Source organism: Xyrauchen texanus, chromosome 48, assembly GCF_025860055.1.
Source record: "Xyrauchen texanus isolate HMW12.3.18 chromosome 48, RBS_HiC_50CHRs, whole genome shotgun sequence".
NCBI classification, from domain to species: domain Eukaryota; kingdom Metazoa; phylum Chordata; class Actinopteri; order Cypriniformes; family Catostomidae; genus Xyrauchen; species Xyrauchen texanus.
In genome coordinates this window covers 12,839,625-12,857,980 of record NC_068323.1, presented here as the reverse complement: position 1 = coordinate 12,857,980, position 18,356 = coordinate 12,839,625, and the positions used below count along the sequence as shown (strand labels likewise).

At 37.8% G+C, this 18,356-nt stretch overlaps 1 protein-coding gene across 1 annotated transcript; it reads right to left on the bottom strand.

Annotated features, from left to right (window-relative positions):
• Window positions 1-652: 652 nt before the first annotated feature.
• Window positions 653-17,817, bottom strand: LOC127639880 (E3 ubiquitin-protein ligase MARCHF2). Its single transcript, XM_052122182.1, has 5 exons — window positions 17,677-17,817; window positions 12,976-13,225; window positions 12,198-12,402; window positions 10,510-10,719; window positions 653-6,780 (listed from the first exon to the last, which is right to left on the bottom strand). The coding sequence occupies exons 2-5, from the start codon at window positions 13,149-13,151 to the stop codon at window positions 6,622-6,624; spliced, it is 750 nt and encodes a 249-aa protein (XP_051978142.1). The 5' UTR covers window positions 13,152-13,225; window positions 17,677-17,817; the 3' UTR covers window positions 653-6,621.
• Window positions 17,818-18,356: the final 539 nt, after the last annotated feature.

The window sequence follows — 18,356 nt, the reverse complement described above, 5'->3', positions numbered from 1 at the left end:
CCGCTCAACACCAGTTTCATGTACAACAGTAAAGAGAAGACTCAGGAGGTCTTATGGGAAGAATTGCAAAGAAAAAGCCACTTTTGAAACAGAAAAACAAAAAGGAAATATTTGGAGTGAGCAAAGAAACGCAGACATTGGACAACAGATAATTGGAAAAGAGTGTTATGGATCTTAACCCCATTGAGCTTTTGTGGGATCAGTTAGACTGTAAGGTGCCTGAGAAGTGCCCGACAAGACAGACATATCTATGGCAAGTGCTACAGGAAGTGTGAGGTGAAATGTCACCTGAGTATCTGGACAAACTGACAGCTAGAATGCCAAGGATCTGCAAAGCTGTCATTGCTGCACATGGAGGTTTTTGATGAGAACACTTTGAAGTAGTTTAAGAAGTTCTGAACATTTTTTAAATTGTAACAGTATTTCACATTATTAATGTCCTGACTATATATTGTGATCAGTTGATCACTTTGGTGAATAAAACTTCCAATTTCTTTCCATAAATCTGTACATTATTCCAAACTTTTGGCCGCCATTGTATATATGTGTATATATATATATATATATATATAATGTATATGTGTGTGTATATAAATTAACATAAAAGGTGCGCTCAATTATTATTTTTATTTTATTTGCTTTTGCTAAACTTTTAATAAGAGTTGCAAATTGTAGAATAGTATTTTTGAAAAAGAAGTTTTAATCAATGTACAATTCCCAGAGATGAAGACTCTATAGTTATTTCAGACTTGCTTTATTCTACAAATTATCAGTTTCGACAATATCGATACTTCAAGATCAATCTGCCCAATGCGGACTATTGGTTTAATACAGACTAATGCTACGTTTACTCAATTTGCACTATTGTTGTGATACTTGTTTATGCTGCTTTTGTCAAATGTCATGACAATAAATCAAACTTATAGATAGCATAACAATTAAACTAAAGTACTGGTCCCTAAAAAAAGACTATAATGGATGGCAGTATATGCTGCTCCAAAATTTGTATGTATCGGTCTCCATTAATGGTGCCCTCACAGATGTGCGAGTTACCCATGCCAAAGGGCACTGACACTCCGCTGCCCATACAGACACTGACTTTTGGACCTGAAGGAAATAACCGCTTGGATGGCCCTTTTCCTCTTTTGCCCGGATAACATGGCTGTTTTTTCAAAAACTTTTTGAAATGTGGACTCATTCGACCAAAAAACTATGATATGATTGCCTCACCTGTTTAATATCTCCTGTTTCACATTGCCTTAATAGTTGAACTCGTCAAATTGTTATTAGTCTTAAATTAGCCCCGTTTCACCTTTTTTTGGAGCGTGTTGTGGTCATTTGATTTGAAATTATTGTACATTAATAAAATTCACAATGTAAAACATCATATAATGTTTAGTTGTAGTATTTTCAATTTAGCGAAGGGTGAATATAATTCACAAATCACTTTGTTTTTATTGGAAATTTTCATACTATCACAACAGTTTTTGAATTGGGTTGTATAATTTTGTCAAACTAAGGGATTTATAGAAATGTTCAATATAATTGTAAAATACAAAACTATAGCTCATTACTTGTATTACAAAAAAAAAAAAAAAAAAAAAAGTGCCATTTAATTAAAACTAATGTTGAAAGAACAGAACAGTTAGCAGATCCAGAGCATAGTTTTTAATTTGCTTTGCACACATTTCTTGGCTGATTTCAAGCACCAACATATTTTGGTGAAGACATAACTAACATCTTTCTCTTAGCCACTGCACAACATAAACATTGTAGTATCTCAAAAGTCTTTGAGTGATAAAAGTCCTTGTGTTCGATGGATTCATGAAAACAAAAGTAGCAAAATTATACATACAGAATGAATACATTAAAAACACACCAGTAAACTTTGAGATAATTAAACAGCATCAACAAACTGTGTACAAGTTTTCAATAAAGTTCCAGACAAAAAGACATCTTTGAAATATGAACTGCAACAAGTTAAAATCCCCTAAAAATGTTTATGGAAACTGCAAGTACTTCAACATAAATATGTGAAAGTGCCACTGTAGTTAAAAAAAAATAAAAGAAAGCATTAATTTGAGAAACAGTTGGGATCAGTTCTATTAAAACATCGTTTGAGCTGCTTTGAGCTTGCATACTGTCGCCAGCTCATTTGCATCCACTGCAAGTTGACCAAAAACCATAGTCCTTTCCTCCTATATGACATCTACATTTATATAATACATGTATTGTTAAGGTTATAGGAAGAATTGCATTGTAATATTTCTGAAATTGCACTCTCGATTTATTACTCTACTTTGCAAAATAACCAGGAAATGCCCCCCGAAAAAAATACAAATAAAATTTGAGGTGGAAGCACAACAATGAGACAGCATTCCTCCAAGTAGCAGCGACACCTGGTTAGTATCCATTTTTCAAATGGTGGTACGGATCAGCATAAAAGAGCAACTTTCTCTCTAATACACCCGAGTAATGGAACAGACAACGATGATGGAGATGAAGGTACCCCCCACCAAGTATACATATCACAAGTAATGCCATCGTATTTTGTATATCTATTGCAAAATCCCCACCCCCTTACAAAACAATATTGTCCTTGAAGAGAATCCATTTAGAGAGGAAAACAAACATCTTTTGATTTTGCATTAAAGTTTTTTTCCCTCTAGTGACAAATCTCTCATTCTCAAAGCGAAATTAGCTGATGTGAGACAGGCGGTTGATGCTTTTCATGGGGAAACTTTTGCATGTTTGAAGCACCTTTTTGTCATTTCAATCTCACTTGTTTGTGGCACTGATCTTTGTCAGCACAGCACTTCAAGGGATCGTTCACCCAAAAATGTAACTTCTGTCATCATTTACTTCCATATCCACATGACATCTTTCCGTGGAACACAAAAAGAGATGTCAGGCATGAAATAACAGTTTTGGGGGGTAAACTATTCCTTTAACAGATCTACTGAATGGACTATGCATACCTAAAGCGGTGTCCATTAAAAAAATTGTCAGCAAATAATCCAGACATTCATGGGCCTGTTTGCAATACAAAAAAAAAAAAAAAAAAAACCTGGACCTACAGCACACAACACTTAAAAAAACAAAGACATCAGTTTATCTTCACATTTACAATGGAAACTCAGAATTTACAATTAAAGATATATGGGTCTGGACCTAAATATCTTGAGAAGCTAATTTTATTGAGATCATCTTTAGTATTATGGCCAGAAGTTCAGACCTTGAGTGAACAACATGCTTTTAGTCATTCGGCACTAAGATTTTCCACATTAAATGCATAGAAAATGCACTAAAATGTCCACGTTAGGAGAAGCGAATGTGACATTTCTACGACACTGCATATACCAAAGAGCCATGCCCAGAGATTTCACATTGCTCTAGGTGTGAAAGCAACTTTAAATTTATAATTCACCCCAAAATTGTTAATCTGTGATAATTTAAATCACCCTTATATTGTTTCTTCCATTAAAAACAAAATAAGATATTTTCCGAACAGCTTTTTCCATACAATGACAGCATAGAGTGACCAAGGGCAGCTACTGTAAATTCCAAAAAGTACTAAAACACACCATAAAAATACTAAAGTCCATACCACCCATGCACTGTAATAGACTGAAATATATTGTTTTAAGTGTTGGTTGTAATCTGATTACAAAATTGTTACTGTAATCTACCTTTTTAGTCAAAAACTTAACATTTTAAATTCTTGTAATCACATTACAGTTACTAACTTTCAATTCATATACATTGTATATGTTTGTTTGCATTTGAGTGAGGAAATATAGTCAGTTTGAATTTGTCGAGCGAAAAACGCTTGAAGTGTTTTAGAAGTAACATAAAAGTAATGTTATTACTTTTAATAAAGTAATCGGATTACAATTTTTAGAGAAAGACATTACTAAAACACTAATCTATGTGGAGGTGAGGGTGTGGATAATGTTAGAAAACTCTAAACTGGGTTTTCTTACAAAAACTAATTAGTGTGGACGTGTCCTAAGAAAGCATCCACACTAATATGTTTTTGTTTAAAAATACATTAATTTTGCTACATATAAACCTTTCATCCATACTAGAATGTCGTTTTACTGCACTGAAAACGGAGCGTTTCGAAAACTCTTTCCATTAACACACAATTTGAAAATGTTAGGAAACTAAAAAAACGAGTTGTCAAAATAAACAAATTAGTGACTTTTGATGTGGCCTAAGACCGTGAATGAGATTTGAGAGCTATGGCAATGCCCAAAGTTTTCAGTAAATAGCAGGGAAAAACAACAAAATAGAATAAATTGTATGGCCTACATTAAATGGTCCTTTTTAGTAATTTTTGGAGCTTGAAAGCATCAATCCCCATTCTCAATCACTGTATGAAAATGCAACTCGGAGATTCTTAAAAATACCTTATTTTGTGTTCCACAGACAAAGCAACTCATATGGATTTGGAACGATATTAGAGGGCGACTAAAAGACAAAACTTTCATTTTTGGGTAAACGATTCACTTATGAGTTGCTTTCAGATAGTACTTTCTCCAGAGGGAATGAAAAGCTCTGACGGTTGGTGGTGTTTTGCACATTGTTCTTGCACCAAACTGACACACAGCTAAAAGATGCCTTTTCTTGAAGTGTAATTAATGGATGAGTAAATGGTTCATAACTGGTCTGGAATTGAAGTTAAGCTTCACACAATGACTTCTTCCTCAGCGGCTTGACCTCTCATTAAGCTGCATGAAATCATCCACAAGGTAAACTGCTACAAAACCCCTCAATCTCTGCCATTTGATATTGCTGAAACTAACTAAACTGCACACAAAAATAGAGCTTACAAAATGCATACTGTAAACACACAAACACATTCAGCTTCACACACTTGCTGATAAACCAAAAACAAACAAAAAAAAAATCATGATTTTAGAGCCATTTGAAAGTGATTCAGAACAATGAACTTGTAGAGGTCTGCTTGCATCTGCACTTACTACAACTCAACACAACATACAATGTTGCCACATATTTGGATCCCATTAGCTTACACGTATCTACTATTGATCAGCTCACATCTATGCTACGTTGTCAAAGTGCTACAAATTCAGGACCATTGCATGCTGTTTTGCAATGTTTGGACAAATGCAAACTGGTCACACAGAATCACGATACTATACCTACATTTTTGCATTGTGATTTATTTGGTTCGTTGTACAGATCACAAAAGTTTCCTGGGCAAATGAACACTAGTGGCGCTACAACAACCACTTTCACACAAATCATGAGTAAAACAGCACATTATCAGTTCATAAACACATACTTTTCACCCTGTTCCTCACAAAATGCTTTAAATCTTATAAGTCATGCACTAAAGTAAACATTTTTAAAGTTTGCATTACATAACCAACTACATTCAGAAGCTTACTCAAGTGTAATCGAATTGCATGGTAGCTCAACTGATAGACCATTGCACTTACAATGCAAAGGACAGGGGTTCGAGTCCTAAAGAGCATATAAGCACCACAAAATTAGGTTAGGTTTGGTTTAAGGTAAAGAGGCCAGTTATGTTGATTCTTAACTTTAAAAACCATCAAATTTAAAAAACCTCATGAACTGAGAACAATTAACTCACTTTTAGCGCCACACAGTGGACATTTCACTTCGGAACTGCCGCGATAAGTGTAAGGACCCGCGTCACATAATTTTGCAAAAATGTTGCCACAGTCACATCATTTCCATGAGATCAGGGCAGGCTCAAAAAGCAGCCTTTGATCCATATGCAAAGCCCCAAACACACTTTGCACCGAACAGTCACCAATTTGATGAGACTTTTGAAACAAAAACAGGCATGCATAACAACATGCGTGTTTACAGCGGTATCACGCAGAAGAGCAAACGGGCAGTGTGTTATTGCACTCTTCTTTTCCTATACTGCCTATCTTTCTCATTTCAAGTGGGCATGGTGAGCTTGTTGATCACTGTGGTAATAATCAGCCTCCACATCCATTGCCTGGGCCCTAAATGGGTGACCAAGTGCAAAGAGCCCTGTAGTTCTGCAATACCCATGTCAATCAAAGCTTACAGCTTACTTGTTCACATAGTGTGTATACATTTATACATTTACATCCTGACTAAATATGAGCCTCAAGGGCTAAAATTTGCCAAGAATAAGTTCGGACCGATTCTCTGTCAGGTTAATATAGAAAGTCCATTAAGGTAGATGAGTAAAAAACAATACATTGAAAATTAAAGGAAGGTTTGGTATTAAGCTTCAGCATCCATCCGTACTTGATTCAAAATCCTTCCCTGCTGTGCTCAAAGGAATCGTCTATGCACAAGTTAGATTTCCGATTGTTTCAAATACGATGCATACTGAATGGTACGGGGCCTCAGCATTGCTGTTTAATCCCCAAATAAATAAAGGTTTCTTAAAACAACACACTTATAAATGCTTAAAAATAAGAGACTGTTGAAAAAAAAAATTAAGTGCTCACATATTTAGATAAAAAGGATTAAATAGAAAATAATGCATCCACAAGTGCCACGGCTCTAGCTGACAACGCTGCATCAGGAACCTGTAGCACACTAATACCACTACGATCGGGCCCCTTCTTCCCCACTCCACGCCTCTCATACTATGGTCTCATCTGCTGTCTTTTTCAGCAGCTTGGTGGAGAGCAAGGAATGCTGGGTAGAGTGTGCACCCTTGGTGTCGGGAATGAGCAAGCGAACTTTCTGATTGGTTCGTCTCCACTCAGAGTACAACTGACAGTGGTAGCGGAATGAGACCTGTAAAACAAGGACAACATTTGAGAAATTTGGTTAAAAGACCGGGAAATTCTAGTAATTTCAGTAATATACTTTTTCAGTAAGGAAAGATTTTTATTTTTTTTCTCTCCCCAATTTGGAATGCCCAATTCCCAATGTGTTCTAAGTCCTCATGGTGGTGTAGTGACTCGCCTCAATCCAGGTGGCAGAGGATGAATCTCAGTTGCCTCCGCGTCTGAGACCATCAATCCGCACATCTTATCACGTGGCTTGTTGAGTGCGTTACCTCGGAGACATAGCGCGTGTGGATGCTTCACGCTATTCTCCAAAGAATCCACGCACAACTCACCATGCACCCCATCGAGAGCGAACCACATTATAGTGACCACGAGGACGTTACCCCAAGTTACTCTACCCTCCCTAGCAACCGGCCAATTTGGTTGCTTAGGAGAACTGGCTGGAGTCACTCAGCAAGCCCTGTATTCGAACACACGACTCCAAGTGTGGTAGTCAGCGTCTTTACTTACTGAGCTACCCCGACCCCCACGAAATAATTTTTTTAAAAGAAAGAAAATGAGCTTTTCTGCATTACAGTAATGACAATAAGATTTTTCCCATTACGCTAATGACAAAAATATTGTCTGTATAATGGTACACAAGAAGTCATCGCTGGATGCTTGAGAAGGTACTAACACGATGGCCACTGGGGAAGGGACTGACAAAGCAGCCGCAGGGAACAGGACTGGATTGTTGGTGGCCACTGAAGAGATGACTGGGTCGGCGGCCGCTGAGGAAGGGACTGGCATAATGATCACTGGGAAACAGACTGACATGGCAGCCGCAGGGAACAGGACTAGATTGTTGGTGGCCACTGGAAAGATGACTGTGTCGGCAGTCGCCGAGGAAGGGAATTGCTCGGTGGCCGCTGTCGAAATGGGAAGGGACTGACACGGCAACTGATGGCGAAGGCATGGATGGGTCGATGGTGGCTGGCAGGAGAGCTGCAGCTAACTTGGAAACCTCCTGTAGAGCTACAGCGGACTCGGGCACAGGGACATGCCTCCTCCTCCTCGAGGGTGGTGGGAAGAACTGCGGCAGACTCTGCCACCCCCTGGTGGTCAGCAGAGAACTTGGGTGCCTCTTTGTACACCAAACCCGGTTTCTTCCTCCTCCTCCTCTTCCTCTAAATCAGGGGTTTCAAACTCAGTTCCTGGAGGGCCGCAGCCCTGCAGAGTTTAGTTCCAGCCCTGCTCCAAAATGCCTCCTTGTAATCTTCAAGCACTCCTGAAGACGTTGATTAGCTGCTTCAGGTGTGTTTAATTAGAGCTGGAGCAAAACACTTCTGGACTGTGGCACTCCAGGAACTGAGTTTGACACCCCTGCTCTAAATGGTGGGAAGAACTGCAGCGAGGACCACTTCTGGTGAGAGAGTATCATTGTCCTTGAGCTGGGGCGAAGAGAGGGTGTCCTCCAAGGCACAGGCTGAGATGAATACACACCACTTCATGGCCAAGTTCATGTTTTCAGATAGACTCTCCCCTTCACCACTGACTTGAATAAAAGATCTGATAGGCTCATTCAGACCAGCTGTGAAGAGGTCCATCAGGCACACCTGATTGAAATTTAGACCCAAGGACAACACCAAAAAGGCATACCCCCCTCATCAACCTGTCCTCCTGATGAAGCTCAAAGAGCCTCTTAAGCTGAGAAGCTCTCCAGACAGCAGGGGAACAAGGTAAAAAAAAATTCTGGTCCCCTCTGGCCAGATTGTTATGTCAGGAAACAGAGATAGGACCCAAGTGTAGTGAGGCAACTCAAAAGGGCTTTTTATTAAAATTAAACAAAATACAAACAAAAAAAATGTAATAAACAGAGAAAATAAACAAACACAAGACTGAAGATTCACAAACTGACTGGAACTCACAAAACAATCTGGGAAAAGGAACCATATACTGGCACAAAAATATTGGCACCCATGGTAAATATGAAAAAAGAAGAAAGTCTGCATTTTTTATCCTAACAATTTTTTCATAATTTTCATAATTTTTTTGGGCAAAAATCTTACCTTTCATTGAAGTAGAACAATTGAAAGAGGGGAAATATGTCATTATTAAATAAATATTTTTCTCCAAATCATGTTAGCCACAATTATTGGCACCACTGGAAATTCTTATGAGTAAAATATATTTGAAGTATATTGCCATTCATATTTTACATTTTTTAGTGCACCTGGGAGACTAGGAACATGAAATTGTTCAGCCACGACTTCTGTTTCACAGGGGTATAAATATAACACAAAGGTCAAATTCCCTTAATCATCAATCATAGTGGGTTACACTAAAGAATATAGTTCTGCAAAAGGTTTTTAAGCTTCACAAAATGGGAAGAAGCTATAAGAAAATAGCCAAAGCATTGAAAATGCCCATTTCCACCATCATCGCAATAATTAACAAGTTCCAATTAAATGGAGATCTTAAGAATCGGCCTGGAAAAGGATGTGTGCCTATATTGTCTCCACGCACAGTGAGGATGGTTCAAGTGGCCAAAGAATCTCCAAGGAACACAGCTGGAGAATGGCAGAAATTAGTTGGGTCTTGGGGTCAGAAAGTCTAAAAAAAAGAAATTATATACATATATATATATATATATATATATCTCAGACATCACCTACATCATTGGGAGGGTTTTAATATAAAAAGCCTCTGCTCTTATCCAACAATTAACTTGAGTGTTTTCAGTTTGCCAGAAACTACTGGAACTTTAAAAGCGACCAGGTTCTATGGCAGGGCTCCAAACAAAAAAAAAAAAAAAGGCCAGGAGCCATTGGCTCCTAAACATAAACATTAAGGAGTCAAAATTGTGGGGTGAACTGAAGAGGACAGTCAACATGGACCTCTGAATTTGAAGGATCTGTAGAGATTCTGTATGGAGGAATGATCTCAGATCCCTTTCCATGTGTTCTCCAACCTCATTATGCATTATAAGAGAAGACTCAGAGCTGTTAACTTGGCAAAGAGAGCTTGTAAAAAGTATTGAATAAAAGGGTGCCAATAATTACAATATATTATAAGAAAAATATGTATTTAATAATTAAATATTTCCCCCATTTCAATTGTTTTACTTCAATTAAAGGTTGGATATTGGATACAGATTTTTTTCCCACAGCTCTTTTTGCTCATATTTACCATGTGCGCCAATATTTTTGGAGGGACAACACAATGAAGACTAGTCAAGGAACAGTTGCAAGGGGAAACAAGGAGGCAGAGTCAGGGGAGAACATGAATGACAAACACAAAGTCGTGCTAAAACACAAAACAAAAATAAACCCAAACCAAAACAGACAAACATAGGGCAGTCCAACAGGGATCATGACATAATGAAAACTAAAACATTTTTGCACTGGGGTAATGAGAATAAATAAAAAATTATATTGTATTGTATTGTCATAACAACAATGGAACCCTTTTCCATTATAGTAATGAGAATGACATTTTTCTGTATTATGGCAATGAGAATGAGGTTTTTTTTTTTAAGTAATTGGGGAGTTGCATAATTTTAATTAATATAATTTAAAGTCTTAATGGTCCTAAAAACATGCTTTTTCTTTATTTTTTTATGAAGTTATTATTTTGGACTTAATGAACAAAACATGTTCTTTAAAGGCTTTGTTAGATTTACACAAAATCCATTTATGTGCACCCCTTTGGAATAAAAATGTCAGTTTGTGTTTGAATGGTTTGTAAACTGTACCAGAGTCCAGAGGACGTAGATGGTGAAGAGTGCGATGGTCAGAGCGATGAGGCCGACCGCCTCAAGACGACTGTTGAAGTGCAGATGGTCCTGTGCACCCCGCAAACACAGCCAACCCGAGATGGCCGCCAGGGGCGTTATGAACAGAAAGCAAACCATATCACAGAACAGCGTGCGCTTCTCGTTCCGGGGGCCTGGGTCCCTGAGCCACTACAGAAAGATGGGACATAGTGATAATCAGGCATACACTAATATAGTCATTGTGACTAATACCAATAACCCATAATTATTTCTATATTATAGTCAAAAAACAATATGATAGCCCACATTATGAAATCTATACTGTGAAATACATATCAAAATGTTATAAAGTACAGCAGATAACATGGATAACCATTAGTTGTTTTTAAAACTTGCTTAAAAGAATTACAATAAACTGATGCACATAAAATTGCTGAATTTAATTGACACTTTTTTTTACACTCACTTATATTACAATATTTCTTCAAAACCAACTAAAAATTATCAGTTGTTGGTCAATGTTGATAATCTCAAAACACTGAAATATCAGCCAATTAAAGGTGCTGTAACGATTTTAGCGTTCGAAAGCTTTCACGTGACTGAGCAGTTGATTTATCCACTCCCCCTCATTTAAAAACCCGGCTTTCCAAAGATAATTTTAAGAACAAATCTGAGCAAAAGAGCAGCACTGTTTGTTTCTGTGACTGCCAAATTCAACAGCGGCACAATAGCGCCCTCAACTGACAAACATTATGAGTCTTAGCCTCAATAATCTGCTTCAAAAAAGTAGGTGTAGCTGCAGCCTGGAGACCACCAAATGTGGGCAGAATCACAGAAAGAGGGTGGGTTACTCTAAAAAGGGGTAACAGCAACTCCAAAAGGGGCCGTCATTTCCACCCACAGTTAAAGTTAGGGAAAGGTTTACGTAGGGGACCCCTATATCTTTAATGACGATTTGGAGCGACCGCAGCTGTATCCTTCTCGCTTCAAATGAGAATTAGCAAAATGATTGACAGGTGAAAAGCGTCAATTTCCGTAAACACATTTCTGTTTGCTGTTTACAAAAGTCTACAGCTGTTAAAGAGACCAGAGAGATATCTCAGGACACTTATTTCATTAATATCTTTAAGGGAGTAGAAATTTTTTTTGCATAATTTTCCATAAAAAAAAACAAATCATAAAAAAAATTGCTTACAGCACCTTTCATTTGCTCACTTGTCTATCTCAACAATATACAGTTTATTTTAAGCATGGATCAGACAAATTCTCAAATATTATTACAAAGATCTAAATATAATTGTGCTACAATTCTTCTTTTATGTACAATTGTAGATTTTGAGCATCAAAGCATTGTTTAAAAATAGTTCTGCATGAAGAACTCTATACAGTCATGCATCTTTTTAATTATCTACCATCATTTAGGCCTAATCATAAATTTGATACAAAATATATAGTTCACAAAATAAGCTTATGCAGTACCATGCTCATAAAATGTACTCCCAGGCAGTGACATGCACAGACCTTAGCAGGGGCAGGGGAGAGATTTGTGAACAAAAGGGGCAATGGTTTGCTCCCCTGTATCCCCTGATTTTGCACATCAGTGCTCACAGGCACATATACAGGAGTAAAGTCAAGTCAAGCCATCCAGACGAGGCTAAAGGTATTACCTCTGTGAGCGGCCGGGGCCGGCGCTCTATGGTAAACTCTGTGTGGCACAGCTCGCAGTAGCTGGTGTTTGAGGAGGACAGCCACTTTTCCAGGCAGCTTTTGTGTACTGTGCCCAATGTGCCAGTGCAATCGCACGGCGAGAGGAGCCCCTCGCTGTTGCATATGTCCTGACCCTCATGGCAGATCCGACAAATTGGCCGATCACTAAAAGAGTGGGAAGTAAACAGGTTTATCTCATGGACCAGTGACAAGGACAATGGATGTCAAGCTTGGCTTTAGATCATGGCTACACTTGGCATTAACATGGACCTCATTACTCCGATCATGTTATCAATTCACCAGTCGATAAGGGAAGAGTGCACTTTGCTGGATAACTTTAGTAGCTTGAAAAAGTATGAATGTATTATAACAATATTAATACTTGATATTGCCATTATAAACTTATAGCACTGTTCTTAATTTGTATCTTTTTTTCTATTGTTTTTATTTGTTCTATTGTTTGCAATTTCCTTTGTTCTTCATTACTGAATGTTTACTTGGAATAATTACTTGATAACTTAAATCACCGTTTAGTCAAATTTGTTAATACTTTGTTGTGGTACTAAAATTGTTATTATGCATAGTCAAATTTCTTTCACATGTAATTATAAATGTTATATACCCAAATAAATCAGAATCTAATCCAATAAAGTGCTTGTGACTCGAAACCCACACAGAATTCTTTTTTGATGCCAAGTCCTAAACATAAGACAATCAGAGACATTTGGATCAGTTTACCTCTGTGTGCCAAGGGCTTTGATAACAGTTGATAGTAGATGTCCATCCTTGGCCGTGACCTGGGTGATGTACTGGGCCCGTCGGTTGTCTGCTTCCTCCACAGTTTTAGACAGGGCAGCGTTGCCAGTGCAGTCGCACAGGGAGCCTGGGAGGTGGCAACACTCCCCTGTGGTCATTTCGGGGCCGTCCAGGAGGGCGGGGGAAGGGGAGCAGCCTCGCTCCCACACCTTAAGTCAGATGGACCCTACCACTACAGAGACAAGCCCAAGGCAATTGAGGGGACAGTAAATCAAAGACAGCAGAAGGCAGACCGCTGATAGTGGCCGATACCGATAACTGACAGCTCAACGTGGCTGATATGATAACAATAATAATAAGATCATCTCTGATCTCAGGTATGTGGGTGGGTATGGTGGGAAGGGACGATGTGTAGAGACCAATCGGCCACTGTTTTACAGCTTGGATTGGACTGATCACTTAGATTGACAGGTCTTGATTTACCATGTACACAATTGAAACAGTGCTGGACCTTATTACTTGTTACTTATTCTATGTAATTATGTTTCTGGTTTATTGTGACATTAACAAATTTAAGTAGTTCTTAGGTTCAGTAAAACCCTCAGATCACTTGTTTGGAGAGTTTTTTGGACTTTTGATTAAAAAAAAAAGGCTACCTTGGTTCCAAATGCCATAACTTGCTTTGAGATAACAACACAAATTTTGCCCAGATACAGTTTACATGATTGTAGTCATCATGTCAAGCATGAATAATTAACAAAATGTATAAATAAACTGCATACATTTCTCAGCAGTGTTTTAACATAAGAACCTCCAAAAATGAGATGTATATGTTTGCATTTTTGAGAAAATCAAGATTATGCGTGGTTAGTAATTTTTAATTCACTGAAATAAGTCCATGAAATACAGACTTTTGCGAGACACTTTGTGTTAGAAAGGCCGTAAGGTAAATTCACAGCGTGTCTTCTTTCAAAAACGATAAATCAAACGGGTAAGACTGTACTTCTCGTTAGTTTCATTTGGATTTCACAATCTGAGAATATTTGATAATTCACAGCTCATTGTGGCCAATATCAATAACCGATAATTCACTGCTCATTGTGGCCAATATCAATAACCGATAATTCACAGCTCGTTGTGGCAGATATCAATAACTGATTATTCACAGCTCGTTTTGGCTGATATTAATAACCGATAATTCACTGCTCATTGTGGCCGATATCAATAATCGATAATTCACTGCTCATTGTGGCCGATATCAATAACCGATAATTCACAGCTCGTTGTGGCAGATATCAATAACTGATTATTCACAGCTCATTTTGGCCGATATCAATAACCGATAATTCACTGCTCATTGTGGCCGATATCAATAACCGATAATTCACAGCTCATTGTGGCCGATATCAATAATCGATAATTCACAGCTCATTGTGGCCGATATCAATAATCGATAATTCACTGCTCATTGTGGCCGATATCAATAATCGATAATTCACTGCTCATTGTGGCCGATATCAATAACCGATAATTCACAGCTCGTTGTGGCAGATATCAATAACTGATTATTCACAGCTCATTTTGGCCGATATCAAAAACCGATAATTCACTGCTCATTGTGGCCGATATCAATAACCGATAATTCACTGCTCATTGTGGCCGATATCAATAATCGATAATTCACTGCTCATTGTGGCCGATATCAATAACCGATAATTCACAGCTCGTTGTGGCAGATATCAATAACTGATTATTCACAGCTCATTGTGGCCGATATCAATAACCGATAATTCACTGCTCATTGTGGCCGATATCAATAATCGATAATTCACAGCTCATTGTGGCCGATATCAATAACCGATAATTCACTGCTCATTGTGGCCGATATCAATAACCGATAATTCACTGCTCATTGTGGCCAATATCAATAACCGATAATTCACAGCTCGTTGTGGCAGATATCAATAACCGATTATTCACAGCTCATTTTGGCCGATATCAATAACCGATAATTCACTGCTCATTGTGGCCGATATCAATAACTGATAATTCACTGCTCATTGTGGCCGATATCAATAACCGATAATTCACAGCTCATTGTGGCCGATATCAATAATCGATAATTCACAGCTCGTTGTGGCCGATATCAATAACAATAATTCACAGCTCACTGTGGCCGATATCAATAACCGATAATTCACAGCTCATTGTGGCCGATATCAATAACCGATAATTCAGAGCTAGTTGTGGCCGATATCAATAACCGATAATTCACAGCTCATTGTGGCCGACATCAATAACCGATAATTCACAGCTCGTTGTGGCCGATATCAATAACCGATAATTCACAGCTCGTTGTGGCCGATATCAATAACCGATAATTCACAGCTCATTGTGGCCGATATCAATAACCGATAATTCACAGCTCATTGTGGCCGATATCAATAACCGATAATTCACAGCTCATTGTGGCCGATATCAATAATCGATAATTCACAGCTCATTGTGGCCGATATCAATAACCGATAATTCACAGCTCATTGTGGCCGATATCAATAACCGATAATTCACAGCTCATTGTGGCCGATATCAATAACCGATAATTCACAGCTCATTGTGGCGGATATCAATAACCAATAATTCATAGCTCGTTGTGGCTGATATCAATAACCGATAATTCACTGCTCATTGTGGCCGATATCAATAACCGATAATTCACAGCTCATTGTGGCCAATATCAATAACCGATAATTCACAGCTCATTGTGGCCGATATCAATAACCGATAATTCACAGCTCATTGTGGCCGATATCAATAATCGATAATTCACAGCTCATTGTGGCCGATATCAATAATCGATTTTTCACAGCTGATTGTGGCCAATATCAATAACCGATAATTCACAGCTCATTGTGGCCGATATCAATAACCGATAATTCACAGCTCATTGTGGCCAATATCAATAACCGATAATTCACAGCTCATTGTGGCCAATATCAATAACCGATAATTCACAGCTCATTGTGGCCGATATCAATAATCGATAATTCACAGCTCATTGTGGCCGATATCAATAATCGATAATTCACAGCTCATTGTGGCCAATATCAATAATCGATAATTCACAGCTCATTGTGGCCGATATCAATAACCGATAATTCACAGCTCATTGTGGCCGATATCAATAACCGATAATTCACAGCTCATTGTGGCTGATATCAATAACCGATAATTCACAGCTCATTGTGGCCGATATCAATAATCGATAATTCACAGCTCATTGTGGCCGATATCAATAATCGATAATTCACAGCTCATTGTGGCCGATATCAATAATCGATAATTCACAGCTCATTGTGGCCGATATCAATAATCGATTTTTCACAGCTGATTGTGGCTGATTCGGAAAACCGATCATTTTACTTTTTGTCTTTTAACCCTTTAAACTAGAGCTGCTAGCTAATAAGGCATCCTGTATGGAACACACCGGCTAAAATGGTTAGTTGCCAACCCTACTTTAAACACTATCTATCCGGTTCATTTGCGCTCTGCCAGCGCAGATTCACTGACATTTTAGACTGCCTGACCCAAAGCATTCAGAGATACTCTGAAGCAGGCAAATAAACCATAAAAAATTAGCAGTGAAAATACGGTAGTAATTCCTTTCTCGGAATCTGCAATAACTTACTATTGTATGATTATTTTATTTTAATAAGCCATTATACATTCATTTTGAGAATAAACTTTAGTTTTACTATAATTTCCCATAATAGTTTTCATTTTTATCTTTTGTTTTTTCCTTTTTGGAGCTTGACGACCTTTGTTCACAGCATGCATGCTTTCTATGCAAAAGCAGCAGCTCAGTCAGACATTCTTAAAATTTTTTCCTTTGTGTTTTGTGGAAGAAAGAATGCCAAATGACATGAGATTAAGTAGCTGCATGCTGACATCATTTTAATTTTTTGGTTGATTCATTCCTTTAACAAAACATACACACTCTTAGGAGTGTTGCCAGATTAGTGATGTAGTTGTTTAGTACATCTATTTACTGAAACCATCAAGCAGAGAGATGCGTCTCAAAACTTTGTAAGCTGCCAACCTACACACAGTAGATTCTTTATTTGGCACCATATGTGCATTACAAGTTTTTAGACACATCTCTCGAGTTAAAAGCAACCAGACAATACAAACCGATTATGATCCTCTTTATCAAAACAACTAAAAAAATCAACATCATTCCTCAGCAGCCTGTTATATTCAGGATAGAAAAGGAGACTAGGGACTTAACATCAGAATATCTCTACAATTTGATATTAAACGATTCATAAAATGGCAAACTACTTCAATGTTCTGTCATAGCAATCTACATTTAATCCAAAATTAAACCATTATTTCAGATATGGCCAGATCTATCAAGATGACACTCTTGTCTTGGGTGGGCCTTTGGCACACAACGCAAGCTGTAGCCTAAATGTAATAACAATTCCCACTGGAACAATCCATTTCAGGTTTTTAGTTAAAAACGAAATCAAAACAACCCAAAACGTGTCAAGACACGATCCGACTAAATGCGAAATAATCTAGCTATACGAAAGCTGCTAGTCACATTAGCCATGTAGCAAAATGTGACTTAAAATCCCGGGATTGTGATTTAAAACATAATTTCTGAACATATTATCTTACCTTCTGATTTCCCATGCTGATCTGTTGTCTTTAAAGGTGAAATATTTTTGAAAAGTGGCGCTTGTTTGCAAACGATAAAGTGAAAATACGAGCCGTGTTTTGGGTTTGATCCTTTGAGCAAACGACTCGACTCGGCCTCCTACCGACGTCTGTGGCTAGCTCAGCGTACGCTAGTAGCATAGTGGGAGGCGCTTGAACTCGCGACGCTGCTTGGGTATTTACGTAAACACCTTTGAGAATAGCCGTTAACCGGGAAGTGTCGATTGTTATTATGATTTCTGAGGAATTACACTGGCTACGTTTGGCTTTATTTATTGTGATGGAAAATATTAATTGATTCGACTCTCATTCTTTAATATGATTACACTGTGTAATTTTAAAATGTTATTTTTTGCCCAAATGTTTAAAGGATTTCACTCAACTAAAATAAAACGTTTATTAGAATGCTGTAAAACAGATGGAGTTTGAAATAAAATCAATAGCAACACTAAATTAACGCAAGCAGTTTTTTTGTGTGCTTGTCAATATTAGTATACAACAAAACATGGAGTAATAATTCCCCAACGTGGTTGAATACAAGTTCTACTGTGACAGCAACGGTGTCATGTTGCTTATTGTGGCATAAAATATGTTCGAATTAGTTTCATAATTTAAATTGTGTTAAGGTCGGTACTTATAAT

Coding starts and splice junctions, on each gene's coding strand:
- LOC127639880 (XM_052122182.1), bottom strand. CDS start 13,151: ATGACCACAGGGGAGTGTTGCCACCTCCCAGGCTCCCTGTGCGACTGC. Junction 12,403..12,975: donor AAAGCCCTTGGCACACAGAG/GTAAACTGATCC, acceptor CCACTCTTTTAG/TGATCGGCCAATTTGTCGGA. Junction 6,781..10,509: donor TCTACGTCCTCTGGACTCTG/GTACAGTTTACA, acceptor CTTGTTTTACAG/GTCTCATTCCGCTACCACTG.